Source organism: Opisthocomus hoazin, chromosome 10 (genome assembly GCF_030867145.1).
Source record: "Opisthocomus hoazin isolate bOpiHoa1 chromosome 10, bOpiHoa1.hap1, whole genome shotgun sequence".
Classification (NCBI taxonomy): domain Eukaryota; kingdom Metazoa; phylum Chordata; class Aves; order Opisthocomiformes; family Opisthocomidae; genus Opisthocomus; species Opisthocomus hoazin.
In genome coordinates this window covers 13062735-13082668 of record NC_134423.1, presented here as the reverse complement: position 1 = coordinate 13082668, position 19934 = coordinate 13062735, and the positions used below count along the sequence as shown (strand labels likewise).

Genomic DNA, 19934 nt, shown 5'->3' with positions numbered 1-19934 from the left:
CAAAGTCTACCACTGGTATGTAAAGGACAACTGGATAAACACTTTTTGTTTAAAATGAGTTCTGTGAGAAACTTTTTTGCCAGGTAAAACTTTAGAACACTCTGATGTATTTTACTAGTCCAGACACCCTCTTACATTTTTGTATGTGTGGTTTCTTAGTTTTGTTTTCAGTCTGTGGTTCTGTGGCAAAGCTGGGATCTGAGAGGGGTTGATGGCAACCGCATCAGGGCGTGATCATTTTTGCTCTACCTTTCTCTGTGAGAAGTTTGTTTTGACAGATGTAATTCTGTTCCTCTTTGCACAAAGTTTTGTGCAATATCTTGCTACACATCTGCATATTTTTCTGTATAGCTTCCCCATGTCATAGTGTCATAGGATGATAGAGCTTGGAAGGGGCGTCAAGATCTGTAGTTCAATCCCCTGTTCAAAACAGCTTCTACCAGGAGGTGATACCAGGTTTCTCTGTGTGTGTTAATTGTATGTGTGTAGGAAGATAAGTCAATGTGTGTGTTACTGGTGTGTACAGTGTACAATGAGATCCCCTCCCTTTTCCTCTGGTTCTTAATTCTGCTCAAGGGACACCTTTTTAAATCAGTATATGCCATGTTAATTATGCTGCTAAGTCTGTATTTAACTAAGTCAGAATTCTGATTATGTACTGAAATTTCTCATTCCTGTTCTGTATGCCACATATTTCTCGCTTTAGTTTAGCCAACAAAGACATTTGGTAGCTTTTCCTCTCTTTGTTATAATTCTTCTGAGAATATTCTGTCTCTGCTGACTAGTTGTCTCCTGCCTAGATTTTAGGCCAGGTTGCATTCTCTCCTGTCTGCTTTGCCTAAGCAAGGGGGAAAAAATTATGTGGTACTAGGCGTTTCTTCTGTGTGGAAAGGACTGGAAGCATCTGGCCTTATCTTAATTCAGGTAATGCTGGAGTTCTGTTCTTCATGAATGTTTCGTAATTATGAAGTCTAATCTATTCGCTAGTGAGATTCATGAAATATGTCTTACTAACAAAATTGTATCTTAAAACATGTTTCACACCTCTGCCACTCAGACAAATGATGCTGAATAATGTTCAAGCAAAGCAGAAGAAATGGAGCTGCGATAATTTAATGAAGTGTCCACAGATGGCTGGAGTTATTAATTTTTTAACAGGGTTCGGGAGAGAAACTGGTGCGCTGACAAAATACACGGCATCTTTAAGATCCACTGCTTCACTGAAGGATAACAGACGTTGTAGCTATTTTAACAATGGGGTATCACGTTGCTGTACTCCCATACCTACTTGCTTTGCTAAAGTCTTCACCTTTCCCAAGAGGCTATTTTAACAAAGTAGAAATACAGTTATGGATTTGTTATCACTTTAAATTCGATTAGGCAAAGAAAAATGGGGAAAAAAATTAAGTGTCTTGAAATTATCAGCAGTTGGCGCAATCATTGACAGTCTGTGTTTGGACAGAGCAGGTAATGCAGAGGGATTGTAAGGTGAAAGCTGTAGGGTGGCAGCATTTGTAGATGATACTACGAAAGCTAGTTTAGACTTGGGTAAGTTATGAGAAACTTGTGTACCATTGGGCAACAGAGGATTTTCATAGCTGGTATACCGGAGGTAATAGGTTTGGAAAAACTGTCAGCTACTCAAGTATTTTATTTTTCCCTACTGCAACAGGAGTAAGCAGGGAAAAAACATTTGCTGAGCACATGGAGATGCCACAAAAAAAAAGCGCCTGAAACCAGCTTTGGGAGGCAGTTCATTGCATAAACATGTAATATGTGTCTGTGTTTAGAGCTATTTAATACTAACCCAAAGTATTACATTAAATTCCAGTCTGTGGAGTAGCAATAGAGTAGTCGGGCACATGACAGAAATGCTCACAAAGACGTGATCTCACAGGCTTGTGACCATGGAGTAAGGGTATGCAACCCTGCCATAGGCAGGGAAAAAGTGAATTCCTGTGCAGCTTTTGGTTGCCCTTGAGACGAGGAAGTTACTCTCTTCTTATTTTGCGGTCTTGATTTGGCAAGATTGATGCAAAAGCTTAGGAGGTTTCTGAAGAATATTAAATGTGTGTATGGTAACAGCCTCCGTGTTAAATGAAATTGAGCATTTACAGTGACTACTGACAGTATTTAGAGCAGAAAGCAGGCATTTACTCTGAAGTTAGTTAAAACATTGTCATATGGGCAGCTTAGGAATTTTTAATTATGGAAGTTTTTTTTCTTTCAGCCTCTTTGAAAATGATTGGCACTGGCCATGGTCACAGAGAGACTGCTGAAGCAGATTAGCATCTGGCTCAGTGCAGTGAATTCCTCCTCTCCTGGAAAGTACAGGAGATGAAATACTGGCTCCATTGAAAGCAGCGGACTACAGCCAGAATTTTTACCATCTGTGTTTTCCAGGAGCAGGGGAATTACTGCTCTTCTAGGCACATCTTTGCTTTTTCAGAAAAGGAGACAATGGGCCACAAATCTCAGTAATGCTTAGACTGGGAATGCCGGCGGAATGGAACAAATGTGCATTGAGTAGATTGTTCATTCACACTCCTGGCATTGCTCCAGTCCTTTGAGGGGAGGGGAGAGACAAAGGGGAAGGAGAAAATAGGGACAGAGTTGGCTCCCCCCCATTTGCCTTCTCCTAGCAGAAAATTTGAACTTTGTGGTGCACCTAATTCCTGTTGTGTGCGTGTGAGAATCAGAGTATTGCTTATGTGTTCTCCTGCCACTATTTAGAGAACATTCCAGGTGGAAAATCATCCTTCCTAAATTGAGTTTATGAAGCTGTGTTGCTGCTAGGTCAGTAGGATTTTTCCTTCAGTATCGTAGAATCAATACGTAATGTATTTGTGCTGCCACAGAATGATTGATGTACATACAAACATGAAAAAATTAGTATCAGAACCCTGAAGTATCATTTGTCATTGCGTTGATTTAGCGAAAATGGTGTAATATCTCCAACGGAATGTCTTGCAACATGTGGGTGAAAAGTGGATGCTGCTTGCTCATTAGAAATGTCACTAATTTTCATTAGATCTTCTTACTTAGTCTTGGTGATTGAAGTGATTGGGGAATAAAAACCACTGAGAGTAAGATCTCATGTTTTTAGAAAATTTAACTTTAAAAAATAGTTTAGAATGTATTTTTCGTTTAAATAGAAAAACTGAATTCACTTAGATGGTAATGTATTTGCAAACAATTGTAGAAAGTTAAGGAAATGCAGGTTTACAAGTCAGTTGATAATTTGAAGAGGAAAAGAGCAGCTCTGTAACGGAAAGATTCTGGACTGGTAGATGAAAGGCTCTTTTCTAGGAGCGTACTGCTGCAGGAGGTATGCCAGCACTCTGGGACCTGCTACTGTGTTTATAAACAGGTCTCAGAATTAATAGTAATTAAAGCTTGTATTTAGAGCGCCTTTTGTGATACATCATTGTTGTTTTGTGGTTGTCTGTTGGCTAAAGCAAAAGGGTCCTCCTCCACGAGGGAGTCTGTTAAGCAGTGCAAATTGCTAATAATCGCAGAGTAAGAGAAATTACTCTTTAGGACAAAATTATAGCCTAGGTTAAAATACATGTTTTAAAAACACACAGAACAATGATCAAATAAAGGTTTTAGTGGTATTTAAGATGACCTGAAAAATGAACTGTAATTTCATTGCTAGTGAGTAATGAAACCATCTTAAATAAAGCTTATTTAACCTTAATGGAGCACCTGCACACCACAGAACATACAATGCCTGTCTTGTCCAAAAATTGAGTAGTACTCGTAAGGGGTTTAAATTAAAGCATAGTTGAGCTTTATGTTAGAAATTACAGGGCTTTAGTCCTCCGGTAACATTCTCACTCGTGCTTGAAGTTGCTGATCCAGTGATTGTAGGAGTGATGGTTGTACAGGGTAAAGGCATTGCAACAGCTGAGGTGAAAACTGGAGTCAGCGTGCATGTCTGACGGAACGGGGAGGTCCAGGCCTCCCTGCCAGGCTGGCGGAACAATTCCCTTCGCATGCAGGTCTGCTCATAAAGATTTCTGATGAATTGTGAGCTCAGGGACTAGTAAATTCTTCCTGAAGAATAACCAGTGTAGAAGGTGTGTCCAGAAAGGCAAGGGGTGACTACAGACCACTTAGTCTGATCTCAACACTGCCCTTTTTAAAGGGATTTTGAAGGTGAGGGTAGTTAAGACAGAGGAAAGTGGAAAGAAGGTTAAACTGTAACTTTGACCGCGGTTTGCATCTGGGTTTCTTGATGAAGCATTTGATGTCTTAGAGCACTATAATACAATGGGCACACCACAGCTCAGCCTTTTGATACACTGTCCTGTTAGAAATTGTTAAAGGTCAACACGATAGAAATTTAAATGAGATTGATAAGAATCTGAGGTGATTATGAACATTTAATGGGTTATATTGAGAGGAAAATCTACAGAATGGAAAGATGCGTCAGAGACTAGACTTCAGAGAAATCGTGTCTAACATCATCAGTCATGTTGCTGTAAGAACAAGGCATATACCTACAAAATTAGCAAGTGTGGCAAATCTGGGAGACCTTGTTACTCTTGCTGTGGCCTTGTTGGTCTTATAGGAAGAATGAAATGATGCTGTGAACTGAGAAATGGTGAAACTTGTTAACACGGTGTGCAAAGTCATGCAGATACAGCAATATTCTTAGCAGGGTGCTCATTAGGGCGGAGGGGCTGGTGGTTCTATGAGTGAAAAGAAGGCTAGTTGGTGGATTGTGGGATTGACTGTAACCTGTCAGTGTGAGGAGAGCTAATGTGATTGTGAAATCTATTGGGAAGGTATTTTCAGTAGACACAGGGAAGCAATTTTGTTATATTTCCGTGGATGTTTGTGATCTCAAATTACAACAGGCACTTCAATTTGTCTGTTGTGTCTTTGTTGTTCTGCCAGCGGTGCACGGTGGGAGAGTAACAGCTATTAGATATCAGTCGAAGCAAAAGAGGTTCTGAATGGATTAAAGGAGAAAGTTCTTCACTGTGTAGATAGTTGGGAGGTAGTACAGGTTCCTGAAGAGGTGGTACAGTCTCCATCCAGGGGAATTTTCAAGATCTGACTAAACAAATTGCTGAGTAACCTACTCTGATCTCGTAGCTGACTCTGCTCTGACCAGGTCCCTTCCTGCCCGAATGATTCCGTGATTCTGAGTGTTCGAAAATGGATACAATGGCTAGGGGAATGAGGAAAAGAAACTGAAGATTGTAGCTTCATTAACTAAGCAGAAGGAAAGTTGAAAGAAGCTATGATTTTTGTTGGTATGAATACCTCGGAGGGAGGGAGTAATGGATAAATATCAAAGATACAAAATAATTAATACCAAAACAAGGTCAAGATCAAAGGACTAGAAGTTGGTTGTAAATACCCTGGGAGAGGAAATGAGAAACTTTCTTCTCAGGGGAAAGAAGTTGTAGAAGGAGCCTCCAGATAGAACTCCAAGGGGAGGGGAGTAAGTAATGGTTGGAGATCGACCTGCAGAAGGTTATGAAAGGAATTACTTTACAAAACAGAAGTGAGCTGTGTGTTAGAAATGCAGTGTGTTACAATTCAGTCCAGCTATTCTGAAGGATTCTCTGGTTTTGTACCCCCTCCCCAGTTATATGCATGCTTTACGTTCAGTGTGTTTTCTCTCTACAGCATGAGAGATTAGCCACAACTAGAGAGCAGGGATGCATTAACATTTTTTGATCTCTCACATGGCGGCACATGAGAGTTTGTGGATTTTGGTCTTTTACTATAGGTCTTATGTTTAATGTAGAGTGTGAAGATGGTGTTTTGTGGGTTTGCTGAAACAAATCTCTTACGTTGTTGGCTTTGATTGCAGAGCATTGGAGGTGGTGCCGTTGGCCTGGTTCAGACTTATTTTTCTGTGGGAGAAATATACGTAAAAGTTTGATGAAAAGTGTGCATTAAAATTTGTACTTCAGTGAGTGCTGATAATGAACAATTCTACAGTCCAAGTAAAGAAGCTTTTCATTCAAGTGAGAAAAACCTAAACATGTGACATCAGATGTTGCTTCTTGCTGCTTCCTCAAAGATTTCTAAAAAAGACAGAAAAAAAGAAAAAATGGAGAGCCAAGTTCAGACAGTTTAGATGGCAAACAAACAAAAACCTGTGGGATTTTCCTGAAAGTAAACAGGGATTCAAGCTGGAAATGATAGAAAGTACCATTTAACTAAAGAAATGCATGTTATAGATTCTTTCTCAGGCAGTGGAATATGGTGAATATGGACAGAGAAGACTACATGAGATGGAATTCCAGCAGTATATAACTGATAAGCAGCATGTGGTAATACACTTATCTGCCTCTTGTGCCTCAGCTTTCTAGAAAACTCGTCCGTTCCTTTTCCTCCCCTTCGCATGGAAGAGCCATGCAGTATTTTACATCCATGGGTATTTTGTATACTTCAACATCAAGTTAACGTCCCTGGTCTGGGTGGCTGTCTATTATCTGCTTTTAAAGGAAGAAGGAATTGGAAAGCACTGAACTAGGTATTTACAAAATAAATTTAAAAAATCTAGACAAGATTGGTGTTTTGGTTTCGGCTGCCGCCAGCAACAAAAGCGTCGGGATAAGGGCAGTTTAACAGAACAGCAAACAGAGGGAAACAGGAACAACGACGATACAAATAAGGAGAAAAACACAACAACGAACCGCACGACCCAGACAGCCGCTCTCGCGAACAGCACCGGTGCCGCGCCCCCCCAAGCCGCGAGTGCGTTCCCGCCGCGCCGCCCCCCCCCACTGGAACCCAGCGTGACGTCACATGGTATGGAATACCGGGCTCTGTTTGGCCAGGTGGGGTCAGCCCCCACCCCCCGGCTGTGCCCCTTCCTGGATTCCGGTGAAAATTAACCCTGTTCTGGCCAAACCCAGGACATTATCCACCCCTTATTCCATACCATCTACGTCATGCCCAGATCCCCCATTGTCCAGTTGATCACCACCACTTCTCCTGTCTCCAGATATCATTCCTTTAGTCTATGGATCATCACTCTAAAGTGTCCGTTGAGTTCATTTAATCCATGACTTCGGGCTCCATCTGTCATAATGGTCTTCCGTGGCAGGAGAGGTGATGTGTGGTGGTGGGCGGTCACTTGCTGCATCCGGAGCTCATGGCTGATGTATCTGGTGCGGCCCGTGCCCACAGTCTGCAGGAGATGTTGATCTTGATGAAGTTACTGGATGCCAGTTGTTGAAAACCAGGTCCAGTTCCATCATTGCTGTGCTCTGCTAGGTTTTCATCGAAAAAGTCCATCCTTCTTTAATCTGGAGAATTCTTACTATGCTACTACTGGTACAAAATATAACAATTATAACAGTGATAACAGACAGTGACAGGGTTATTTAACAACTAACTTTATACAATTTATTTATGGACTATTCTCGCCCAAAATTAAATCCCCATGAGGTACACATCGGACTTCCCCATCCTTCCGCATTACCCACCAGGTACACCCAGGTCCTTGAGCAAAAGCAATCCCGCGGACGGGCTTGCCTTTGCCCGAGGCAGGACTAACCCAAACGGTCTTCCCTAACATGTTCCGCATGTGCACTACAGGGACTTTATCCCCTTCTACGGGGCGCTGAGCTTTTGACTGGGCAGGACCAGCCCGGTTGGTGGACCCTCTGGTGTTAACCAACCAGGTGGCCTTTGCTAAATGGGTATCCCAGTTTTTGAAAGTCCCACCCCCCATTGCCCTCAAAGTGGTTTTTAGCAGCCCATTGTAACGTTCGATCTTTCCCGAGGCTGGTGCATGGTAGGGGATATGATACACCCACTCGATACCGTGTTCTTTGGCATAGGTGTCTATGAGGCTGTTGCGAAAGTGAGTCCCGTTGTCCAACTCGATTCTTTCGGGAGTGCCATGTCGCCACAGGACTTGTTTTTCCAGGCCCAGGATGGTATTCCGGGCGGTGGCATGGGGCACAGGGTAGGTTTCCAGCCATCCGGTGGTGGCCTCCACCATTGTGAGCACATAGCACTTGCCTTGGCGGGTCTGTGGCAGTGTGATGTAGTCAATCTGCCAAGCCTCCCCATATTTATATTTTAGCCATTGTCCTCCATACCACTGAGGCTTTACCCGCTTGGCTTGCTTGATTGCAGTGCATGTCTCACATTCATGGATAACCTGTGCAATAGTGTCCATGGTCAAGTCCACCCCTCGGTCACGAGCCCATCTGTATGTCGCGTCTCTTCCTTGGTGGCCCGAGGTGTCATGGGCCCACCGAGCTATAAACAGTTCACCCTTATGTTGCCAGTCCAGATCCACCTGAGCCACTTCAATCTTAGCAGCCTGATCTACCTTGGTGGTTGTTTTGATGTTCTTCAGTGGCCCGACTCTTAGGGACGTGGGCGTCCACGTGACGGACTTTTACAACCAACTGCTCCAGCCGGGCAGCAATATCTTGCCACAATGGGGCAGCCCAGATAGGTTTGCCTCTGCGCTGCCAGTTGTTCTTCTTCCATTGCTGCAGCCACCCCCACAAGGCATTGGCCACCATCCAAGAGTCGGTGTAAAGATAGAGCACTGGCCACTTCTCTCGACTGGCAATGTCTAAAGCCAGCTGGATGGCTTTCACCTCTGCAAACTGGCTGGACTCACCTTCTCCCGCGGCAGTTTCCGCGACTTGTCGTGTAGGGCTCCATACAGCAGCCTTCCACCTCCGCTGCTTCCCCACAATGCGACAGGACCCATCCGTGAACAGGGCATACTGTTTCTTATCTTCTGGCAGCTGGTTATACAGTGGGGCCTCTTCAGCACGTGTCACCTCCTCCTCTGGCGATGCTCCGAAATCTTTGCCTTCTGGCCAGTCCATGATTACCTCCAGAATTCCTGGGCGACTGGAGTTTCCCATTCGGGCGCGCTGGGTGATCAGAGCAACCCACTTACTCCACGTAGCATCGGTGGCATGATGCGTAGAGGGGACCCTCTCTTTGAACATCCAGCCCAGGACCGGCAATCGTGGAGCTAGGAGGAGCTGTGCTTCAGTGCCGACCACTTCTGAAGCAGCTCGAACACCTTCATATGCTGCCAGAATCTCTTTTTCAGTGGGAGTATAGCGGGCCTCGGATCCTTTGTATCCCCGGCTCCAGAACCCCAGGGGTCGACCTCGAGTCTCCCCTGGTGCTTTCTGCCAGAGACTCCAGGTTGGGCCATTCTCCCCGGCTGCGGTGTAGAGCACGTTTTTAACTTCTTGCCCTGACCGGACTGGACCAAGGGCTACGGCATGAACTATCTCCCGTTTAATCTGTTCAAATGCCTGTCGTTGCTCAGGGCCCCATTCAAAATCATTCTTCTTCCGGGTCACGTGGTACAGAGGACTCACAATCTGGCTGTAATTTGGGATGTGCATCCTCCAAAAACCCACAACCCCCAGGAAGGCCTGTGCTTCCTTTTTGCTGGTTGGTGGAGACATAGCTGCTATTTTGTTGATGACATCCATTGGGATTTGACGGCGCCCATCCTGCCATTTTATTCCCAAAAACTGGATCTCTTGCGCAGGTCCCTTTACTTCGCTTAATGGCGAAACCGGCTTTCAGAAGGATCTGAACTATTTTCTCCCCTTTCTCGAAAACCTCCTCTGCTGTGTCGCCCCATATAATGATGTCGTCGATGTACTGCAGATGTTCTGGGGCTTCACCCTTTTCCAGTGCAGTCTGGATTAGTCCATGGCAAATGGTGGGACTGTGTTTCCACCCCTGGGGCAGTCGATTCCAGGTGTACTGGATGCCCCTCCAGGTGAAAGCAAACTGTGGCCTGCACTTTGCTGCCAAAGGGATGGAGAAGAATGCATTAGCGATGTCAATTGTAGCGTACCACTTGGCTGCCTTTGACTCCAGCTGATATTGAAGTTCTAGCATGTCTGGCACGGCAGCACTCAGCGGTGGTGTGACTTCATTCAGGCCACGGTAGTCTATTGTCAGTCTCCACTCTCCAGTAGATTTTCTTACTGGCCATATGGGACTATTAAAGGGTGAGCGAGTTTTGGTGATCGCTCCTTGACTCTCCAGCTGGCGGATCAGCTGATGAATGGGGAGAAGGGAGTCTCGGTTGGTACGATACTGTCGCCGGTGCACCGTTGTGGTCGCGATTGGCACCTGTTGTTCTTCAACCCTCAGCAACCCCACAACGGAAGGATCCTCCGAGAGACCAGGCAAAATGGACAGCTGTTTAATTTCTTCCGTCTCCACAGCAGCTATGCCAAAAGCCCTCCGATACCCCTTTGGGTCCTTGAAATACCCTCTCCTAAGATAGTCTATCCCAAGGATGCACGGAGCCTCGGGGCCAGTTACAATGGGGTGCTTCTGCCAGTCCTGCCCAGTGAGGCTCACTTCAGCCTCCAGTACACTCAGCTCTTGGGACCCCCCTGTCACTCCCGAAATGCAAATGGACTCTGACCCTTTGAACTCTGATGGCATTAAAGTACACTGTGCACCAGTGTCCACTAGAGCTTTATACTCTTGTGGATCTGACGTGCCAGGCCACCGAATCCACACCGTCCAATAGACACGGTTGTCCCTTTCCTCCACCTGGCTGGAGGCAGGGCCCCTCTAATCCTCGTCAGAGAATTTGCTGCTCACCTGCTGTAAAAAAGACTTGGAGGTCCCCTCCAGAGGATCGGAATCAAGGTCAAACTGTCTACCTGGTCTGGAGAGCTGGCTGCTGGAAACTGGAGCGGCACTTTTCCTAACAGAATCCCCTTTGGTGATTGTTTTACCTCGCAACTCACGTACTCGTGCCTCTAGACTTGAGGTGGTTTTTCCATCCCACTTCCTCATGTCCTCTCCGTGGTCACGCAGGTAGAACCACAGGGTGCCCCGTGGTGTGTAGCCTCTGTACTCTCTCTCCTGAGCAGAGAAATGCTTGCCCCTAATAGCTGAGATGCGGGCCCGCACAGGTGGGGAGTAGGACATATCCTCTTTGAATTGCTGGAACTGTCGGGACAGTTTATTCACAGCTGAGACAAGGGAGGAAGAGAGACTTTCCTCATATTGGCGGAGTCTGACAGCCACCTCATCCACTGTTGGTGCGTCTTTACCTTTCCAGTTTACAACTGCCAGTGAGTTGGCATGTGAGGAGGGTGCGCTCCGTACAAACTTCCTCCACATGGATTGTGAGCACTGGAGTTCATCTGGGTCTGTGGGTACCTGCTCATCGTCTGTGTCACAGTAAACCAGCTCCCGCACAGCTAATTCCCTCAAGTACTGAATACCCCTTTCCATATTGGTCCACTTGCCAGGATAGCATACAAAATCGTCGCTGAAGGGTTATCTCTCCCTCACGCCTGAGAGAAGTCTCCTCCAGAGGCTGAGGACTTATTCCTTTTTCCCAATGGCCTTGTCAATGCCCCCATCCCTGGCCAGGGATCCCAGCTGCTTGGCTTCCTTGCCCTCTAATTCCAAGCTGCTGGCCCCGTTATCCCAGCACCGCAGCAGCCAGGTGGCAATGTGCTCGCCTGGGTGGCGGCTGAAGTCTTTCCGCATGTCTCGCAGCTCACCCAGGGACAGGGACCGGGTGATGATCTCTGTCTCTATCTCCCGTGATGACCCTGGCTCATCGTCAACCCTCCCGGAGCGATCTGCTCTCTTTGCGTCTTTCTTTAGTTTTACGGGGGCGACTGCTACTGGCACAGGTTGGTCATTGGGCTCCGCCACGCTGCCTGCAGCTGGAGCTGGGGCTGGAGCAGCTGCTGTGCCTGCCAGGGAAACCGAGGCAGACCCTGCAGCTGTGGCTGCAGCAGCCGTGGTGCCGGTCGGGGGGGCTGTGACTGCCTGCTGGGCTGGAGGGGCTGCAGGGCCGGCTGGGGGGGTAGTGCCAGTTGCAGCGCCTGCCGCTTCGTTTCCCCCTCTTTCCCCTTTAGGGCACTGAACAGTGTTGAACATGGCTCGGTAGGCATGGGCCAGACCCCAGCACGTTGCAGTGATTTGTGTCTCTCTGGAGTTCCCCGGGTGGCAGCACACTCTTTGCAGATATTTTACTAGATTTTCCGGATTCTGTATTTGTTCAGGGGTGAGTTTAAAACACACCGGAGGTGCCCACTGCTCTAGACATCTGCCCATGCTGTCCCACACACCCAGCCACTCACAGCTATCTGGCCCCGGGGCAGGTCTCTGCACGATGTTCTTAACGACTTGCTTAACCCTAAACAAAACCCAGAACCCGTTCAGGAGGCAGAACAAAAGGAGAGTGCTGGCCTGAGCATCCCACGGGTACTCGAAATTCTCAAAAGCAGTTAGGACCAGCCTGAGGGAGAGAGGGGTGTCGAAAGAGTGGGGGAAGGTATCCCCTTCGGCTTTCCCCACAGACTGGGTTTGATTATTAACAAAATCTAAGACATAGGATCCGAGGTACGGAAATGACCGCAGTGCCGCATGCAAATACAAGACGAATTTCATGCACAGTGACGTTATCATGTCATAAGTCGACATCATACAGTATAGCAAAATCATTACCCTGATCCTTTTCCCCGAGGTAATGAACAGCACCACAGGGAAAACATAGTGCAAGTACGGATTCAAAAACCACGGCCATCTGATCACAGACAGAAACATTTTTACCGGCAACTTTAACTAACACAGTAAATGCGTATGATAAATTTTAACAAAATCTATGAAAGCAGTTTTAACACCCGCTGCTCAGCCCTGCCATTATCCCCGCCCCACGTTGGGCGCCAATTAATGTTTTGGTTTCGGCTGCGGCCGGCAACAAAAGCGTCGGGATAAGGGCAGTTTAACAGAACAGCAAACAGAGGGAAACAGGAACAACAACGATACAAATAAGGAGAAAACACAACAACGAACCGTACGACCCAGACAGCCGCTCTCGCGAACAGCACCGGCGCTGCGCCCCCCCAAGCCGCAAGTGCGTTCCCGCCGCGCCGCCCCCCCCACCGGAACCCAGCGTGACGTCACATGGTATGGAATACCGGGCTCTGTTTGGCCAGGTGGGGTCAGCCCCCACCCCCCGGCTGTGCCCCTTCCTGGATTCCGGTGAAAATTAACCCTGTTCTGGCCAAACCCAGGACAATTGGTCATAGTACTGTTAAATTGTCAGTGCATTCTTGATGGGTACGTGTTAAGTGAGACTTGTGAAAAATGTTGGGTTGACCTGTTCAGAAAGGAGTTGAGTGCTTAAAACGGTGTAAAAGAATCATCTGCACTAGAGAGAAATGAGAATTTCTCCAATTAGGTCAAACTTTTGAAAGTGGAAGATAACAGGTAAAAGATTTTGCCCTTAGGCTTTTTAGAAGAAGTGGAAAAGGTGAGAACTGACCTAAGCTATCCCAGCCTCATTCATGTGTAATCGTGACGATGAGGCATCACCCGTGAAGAGAGCTTTTGTCTGTGTTTTCTGATCTGGGTCTTGGCTGTGTGCAGTAGCACTGTATTGGAGGTTACCAGAGCCTCCTGCTTCCCAGCAGGCTCCATTCTCATGCCTGAATAATTGCACTAGGATGGCTTAATTTGTGCAACCTGGAGGCCCACTTTCCATCTTTTATATTGAAGGCACACAGTGTACTGACTTTAAAGAGAAAAATTGCGATATGTACTTGAAGCTGTGTGCTATTGAGAGGGAAAGGTAAGATGTCAAGAGTACTGACAGGCTGTTTCTATGACAATAGTAGTTTTAAGTGCAAGCATAAAAAAGAATGAAACTACTTTGAGACTGTTACTGCAGCGAGCAAGCTGTGCATTGCCCCATGTCAGTGTTGGTTGCACAGCCACCGCTCCTGATCGGGAGAGCTGATAATACAGCTAACTGCCATGGAAAATGGAGAGTGAGGAGACTTTTCTTGTTCCTGTCCCATGCTTTCTCCTCTTCCTTCCCGCATACTGTGTTGTGCTGGCTTTATTGAGCCATTTGCTTACACCAGTAACGGTGTGCAGGGTATTTCTGTTGGAAGATCTGTTACTTCCCTGTTATGGGAAGTTGTTGTACGCGATACATGTGGTGGGTTGACCTTGGCCGGCTGCTGGCTCCCACCCAGCTGCGCTCTCGCTCTGCTCCTCAACAGGACGGAGGGCGAGAAAAGATGATGAAAAACTTTGTAGGTCAAGGTAGGGTGATCACTCACCGATGACTGCAATGGGCAAAACAACCTTGACTTGGGGAAAATTAATTTCTTGCCGATTAAAGTAACATTGGGTGGTAAGAAGACAAAGGCAGAACCTAAAACATCTCCCCCTGCGCTCTTACCATTTCCCAGGCTCAACTTCCCACCTTCATTCCCGGTTCCTCTGCCTCCTGCTTCACTGTGGCTTCCCCAGGGCCCCACCCAGAGCTGCTCTTCCTCCTCTCCTCCTCCTGCTGTGCCCTGGCTGTTGCAGGGCTGTTTCTCACACTTTCCTCGCTGCCCTGCGGGGTTTCCCCTTTCTTGGCTCTGCTTTCCTGGAGGTGCCACCAGCTTTAATGGCTGGCTGAGCTGTGGCCTCTGTGGAACCAGCCCCAACCATGTCTGGCACAGGGAGTCCCCAGCGTCTTCTCACAGAGGCTGCCCCAGCAGCTCCCCCGCTGCCAGCACTGGGATGTGGCCGCCGAAAACAAAGGTGAAGCTGTTTCTGGAGAAGATTGTTACTTGGAAGGTGGCACGTTTGTTGTGCAGTGCTACTGGGTTGGTGTGGCAGCGGAACCTTTGTGTTATGCTGGGGAGAAACTCAGTTCTCGGGTACACTAGCATGAGAAAGATAGACTTGCATATGAATAAATGCAATTTTCACCTTATGGTGGTGTATGTAAGGCTTTTTGTAGCTGCAGTCTTCAAAGGGATATCCTGTTTCCATTGAATTTCAGGGAGATTGGTCCTTTAACACCCTCGGGCTCCTCTTCATGGTCTAGTTAAACTAGGATGAAGCTAAACCTGCATTTAGACATGGCTGGTGACAAAGTCATAGAAAATACTTGTCAATTTTAAGAGAAGAAATCTCCCAAGTTGCCAGGGGAAAAAAAAAACCCTCATAAATAGTCCTATAGGCAGTAAATTAAGATGTTGCGTAGACTGTAAACTGGAGAGTGGAAGGCATACAAGAAGCCTTCCCCTCTCCTTGTTACTATCGCCTGGGTGAGTACTAGGGGGCATCTGTGTTCACTGCCAACGACTCGGTGGCTCTTACAGCATATGGTTCAAACTGTATTTATTGGGATGCACCAGGCAGAAAGACTGTCTTGATTTTTGCTACTTTTTGTGCTATGTACTCCTTCAGGATAGCAGCAACACTGGAGAAGTGAGACTTTATCTGCGTGTCTCCTCCTATTTTTGAGGACTCCAAAGACTTCTGTTTTGCTGTTGACGTTCGCTTGTTTCTAAAACTACTTTTGTTTTTAAATCAGTACTTTTATTATTGATTTTATCTGCCCTTCCACCAGCTATGTTTAGCACTGGGCTATCAAGCATTAATATTTTTAAAGAGTCAGAGAGCAGCTTAATTTTTTTTTTTTAAAACTAGGTTTATGAATCTTGACTTGGACTTCAAAGCTTTGGTGTAATCTTCAGAATGCCTCTGTTTTTTTATTTTTCTAACTTTTCTCTTTTGTACTTGCAGGCCTTCCCAGGTTCACCAGTCAGCCAGAATCATCATCTGTCTATAAAGGAAACAGTGCAATCCTTAACTGTGAAGTCAATGTTGACCTTGCACCGTTTGTCAGGTGGGAGCAGGATCGTCAGCCAGTCTTTCTGGATGATCATGTATTTAAATTACCAGGTGGAGCTCTAATTATTAGCAATGCCACTGATACGGATGGAGGACTCTATCGCTGCATCATTGAAAGTGGTGGGAACCCGAAGTACAGTGATGAAGCAGAGCTCAAAATTCTTCCAGGTATTAATCTGTGTTTCTTTAAAAAAAATTAATAATTAAAACTTTAGTCAAGCGATAGAGGAAAAAACAGCACAAGAACACTTACAAAGGGGAACACGTGAGAATCCTCTTTGTTGCGTTTCTGTATATTTGAAGTTGAAGTATGTGTGATGTGTGTTGTGGAAGCTGGTGGTAGGGGTTTGGTTTTGGTTTTGTTTTTTTTCTGTGTAGCTTAAAATGGGTGCAGGCACTTAAGCTGAGGGATTTTGGCCCTTGGGAAGACTAACCTATATCTTGCACTTGTGAAACAGAAAAGCAAAATCAGTTACCAGTGTCTGAGCTCTTTGCAGTGGCTGAAGATAGGCCCGAGACATGCACATGCTTTTTTGCTATAATGAATGGTTTAGCTTCTAAGAGCTTTTTGCGCAGGACTTCTGTTGAAAGGTCCCCAGTAATACGGTTCCATTGCGATGTGTGCAAAGAGGGAATTGGCTGTTTCTTTGAGTGTAAACATTTGGCATTTCCAAGTTTCTCGGGCTTGAATCCCATATTTAAAATACTGTTGAAGTTTCCAAAAGAAATTGGTGCTTGGTCCCTCGCTCTTGGGATGCTTCAGGTGAGGCACTTTTAATTGTCCTATGTTTAGGAAGTTCTGATTCTTTAAATGTTGGACCCTTTTAGGAAGTCTCCAGCCCCCAGAAAGGGGGGCGGGGGTGGTGGCGGTGGTGTGACCTTTCGTTTTGAAAGGTTCAGCTATGCCTATTGTACTGAAATGTTTAAAGTTTTTTATAAGAACGAAAGTCCCGTCCTGATGTAAGCTGTTTCTACACTTCGTGTGTTCTGTTTCGAATGACAGTACTGCAAAGAGCTGTGTGTCACCAGATGTTCTGACACGAGCTTTTGAAAAGGGACCAAGAAGAAGATGGGAATGTGAATCACACTTTCCCAAACTAGGGAAATACGGGCGGTGCTTTGTATCGGTTTTCTGAAGTATTTCCAGAACTGCATGCTGTCTCTTCTGAATTAGTCTTCAGGTTGGAATTCTGATTCAGTTTTTGCTGCTCGGAGAACTGCCAGGGAGGGTTGCTAAATGTCCATCTTCGGAGGTTTCCAGGGGCTGGACAGTGTCATGGTTGGCCTGACCTAGTGTTGGCAACAGGTGGACTTCAAGCAGGTGGCTGCACTGGGCGTCTTCAGAGGTCCCTTTCAACGAACGTTTCTGTTTCTCATGGCTATGTCACTTTTCTGCTTAAAATGCTACGATGTACTTTAAAATACCCCAATTTTACAAGTGCAACTCTCTTAAAATTCACATGTTTGGTAGGCTTTGGAAATTAATTGTGCTTGAAGTAGGAATTTGTTTCATTAAGTTCTTTAGCCTTTCTGAAAAGAAAAGCTTCTTTTTTCTTCAACTCAGGATATGGTTTTTGAAGAATAGCACTTTTGGAAAAGATGCTTAATTGAATTATTCTAGTTTGGTTTACCTCCATGTCTCTATACCACTCAAGTGAATGCCGAAGACTTTTCTGATTTCTGGCAATTGAAGTTTTTGTTACAAAATTCCATATTGTGTTGCTCTTTCAAATTCTTTTGGCTCCAGATACACTTTTCTTGCTTTTGTAATGATTTGCTGAAGGTGATTAAATATGACTCTATTAGGGAATACAAATAATGCTGTTTTGTTGCTTGGTAGTGAGTCTGAAAGTGTTGACAGTGAAGTTTTGTGAAATCCCTCCCAGCAGGCATTTTTTTTTCCTTTGAAAGTGGGATTAAATTGTTGCACAAAAATCTCTCTTAATCTTGAGTGGCCCCGTAATTGATTGTTTGGTCTGAGATATGTATGAAAGAAGGATTTGAATTAATCTGTTCTTCATTCATTTTATTCCCTTTTTGAATCGTTATCTGATGTGTGCCTGACAGCGACCCCATTGCTCTGCTGCAAAATCCTTGAAATGCACCCAGTACATGCTAGCATCACACAGATTTGCATCCACAGACGGTGTTCTGCTTTTTCTGGTAGTGAGCTCCCTTGCAGCGTTCAGTCTGCCTTTCATCTGCCACCAAGCAAGCAGGAAGATACTTTTCTGAGCTCTGCTAGGTGCTTTGAAATACAGAAATGCATGGAGGGGGGGGGAAATCACTTAATTTTTGAATCCAGTTTTCACTAACCAAAGAACTGAACTCCGTTTTGGGAGCTTGGAGCATTAACGAGTTGCGTCTACAGTGAATCGTACTGACTCGTCTCCCTAGTGTGGTGATTGCTTGCTGACAATCTGTTACATCCATTTTATGTAGCTTGGCTTGCTCCACGTGCCACTCCAGGTCACTCTCGCTGCGTACCCGCCTGTTCACATATGGTGGTCTTTCTGGAGCAAGCAGACGAGTTCCCTCTAGCAGGGAACGTGGGCAGAGCTGCTCCGATAGTTGGTGTGTGGGCCTGACACAGATGGTGTGATCAAGGGTCGCTCGAAGTTTGGCTCCCTCAGCCGAGGGCAGTTCTGAAGCATGATTTCCATCAGGCCAGGTTCTCTAGAATACCCTGGCAACTCATCGTGTTCCACCTTGGAGCACGTGCATGCCCTTAGCTTAGTGCTGTAAAAGCTTGCTTATTGTTTTTAGCGCTTTGAGCTGAAGAACACCAAACCCAATGATGTTCAGAAGCTCCTGTGGGTATCACACAGGTCCCAGGTGAGACAGGGGCCAGATCCTGTGTGTGATAGGCACACAATGGCCTTCGGTGAGCAGAAATAGCGTAGGTACAGAATAGTCTGCCTGCGTTTAGGCAGGCAAAAATAGCTTGTTCGGTTCTGGAGCTTGCTTGTCATCAAACTTGTAAGCGCACATCTGAGTATCGAGAATACGGCAGTTAATGCAGCATAAACACTGGGTTTTTTGAGCAGTTGGCAGAAAAGATTATGGTAACTAACACAGCAGAAATGCTATAGTTGCTGTGTAGGAACTCACTCTAATAACGGTGCAAGACACGCTGAAGTTACTCCAGAGACAAAGAGTACAACCTGCATCTTCTGTCCAGGTGTTACTGGAGCCACTTGGTGACTTGGATACAGTTCTAGTGAAAAATTATTTTAGAACCTTTTTCCTAAAGTTGCATTTTGAGAAGTCATGAATATTTTTAGTAAAGTAGAAAAATAGCCTTTTGCTCTGAATATTTATTGATGGTAGTTTAGTTCAGAGTGGGTTGCTGAACAGCCTTTGTTGGTGGGTATGGTTTCAATTCTCACAAACAAAGTGGCCTTTTCCTGTAGTAAAAGGCTGAGTAAACATGCACTTTGCTTGTGCCTGTTTTTAAGGGGAGAGGAGAAACAAAACCCTCTCCAGCTCAATTCAAAGCAAAACCAAAATTTAATTCAGAGGATTCATAATTGCCATAAGGATGGAAAACCATGGTATGTTTTTGTTGTAGTATACAGCTTGTGATACTTCAGTGTGCAAATTATCTAGTTATTTTATTTCACTTAGGGTTGGCTCTGCTGCAGTTAATTTCATTTTCCATTGCATAAAAGCACTTTCTCAGGCAGCTACCTGCTGAAGTCAGGTGATTGCCCAAGGCTGACTGGACCAAGTCAAACCTATTTCTTTCTTTACTAAATCTCTACTTGCTGGTTGAAGTTCCAGTCTCAGGGTTGTAGCTTTTAGCTGAAATTTGTTACCCAGAGAGTTTGAGGAGTTGGACTCCCAGCAGTGGCAAAACAGTTTGCATGTCTGGAGGAAACGGTAAAGAGCTGTTTGCGTGGGGGGCTGGGAGGGTCTCTTACAGAAGGCCCTTTGTGTAGGTAAGGTGCTGACTCCATCCACTGAAGATGCAGGAAAGAAATTAGATGTTTATTTTGCTCTTTTTAATATGGTCATCTTCTGATTCTGCATCTGGTAACAACTTTGTCATTTACAAAATGTTTGCAGATCCAGAGGTGCCACAAAACTTGATGTTTGTGAGACAGCCCTCTTCACTTACGAAAGTTACTGGGCAAAGTGCGGTTTTTCCGTGTGTTGCCGTAGGATTTCCAGCCCCGTATATCAGGTGGACAAGAAATGAAGAAGAGCTTATCACAGAAGGGTGAGTAATGGCTAACATACATATTTTTATGTAAAAATGATAGGAATCC

General features: G+C 45.6%; 1 protein-coding gene across 10 annotated transcripts in view; it reads left to right on the top strand.

Moving 5' to 3' along the window:
• Positions 1–19934, top strand: part of NEO1 (neogenin 1) — a 239229-nt gene that overhangs the window by 84566 nt on the left and 134729 nt on the right. For all 10 annotated transcript variants that reach the window (XM_075431268.1, XM_075431267.1, XM_075431271.1 and 7 more), the window contains exons 3-4: positions 15556–15831; positions 19732–19885. In XM_075431268.1, coding sequence (XP_075287383.1) covers positions 15556–15831; positions 19732–19885 — 430 coding nt within the window. The remainder of the gene's footprint in view (positions 1–15555; positions 15832–19731; positions 19886–19934) is intronic.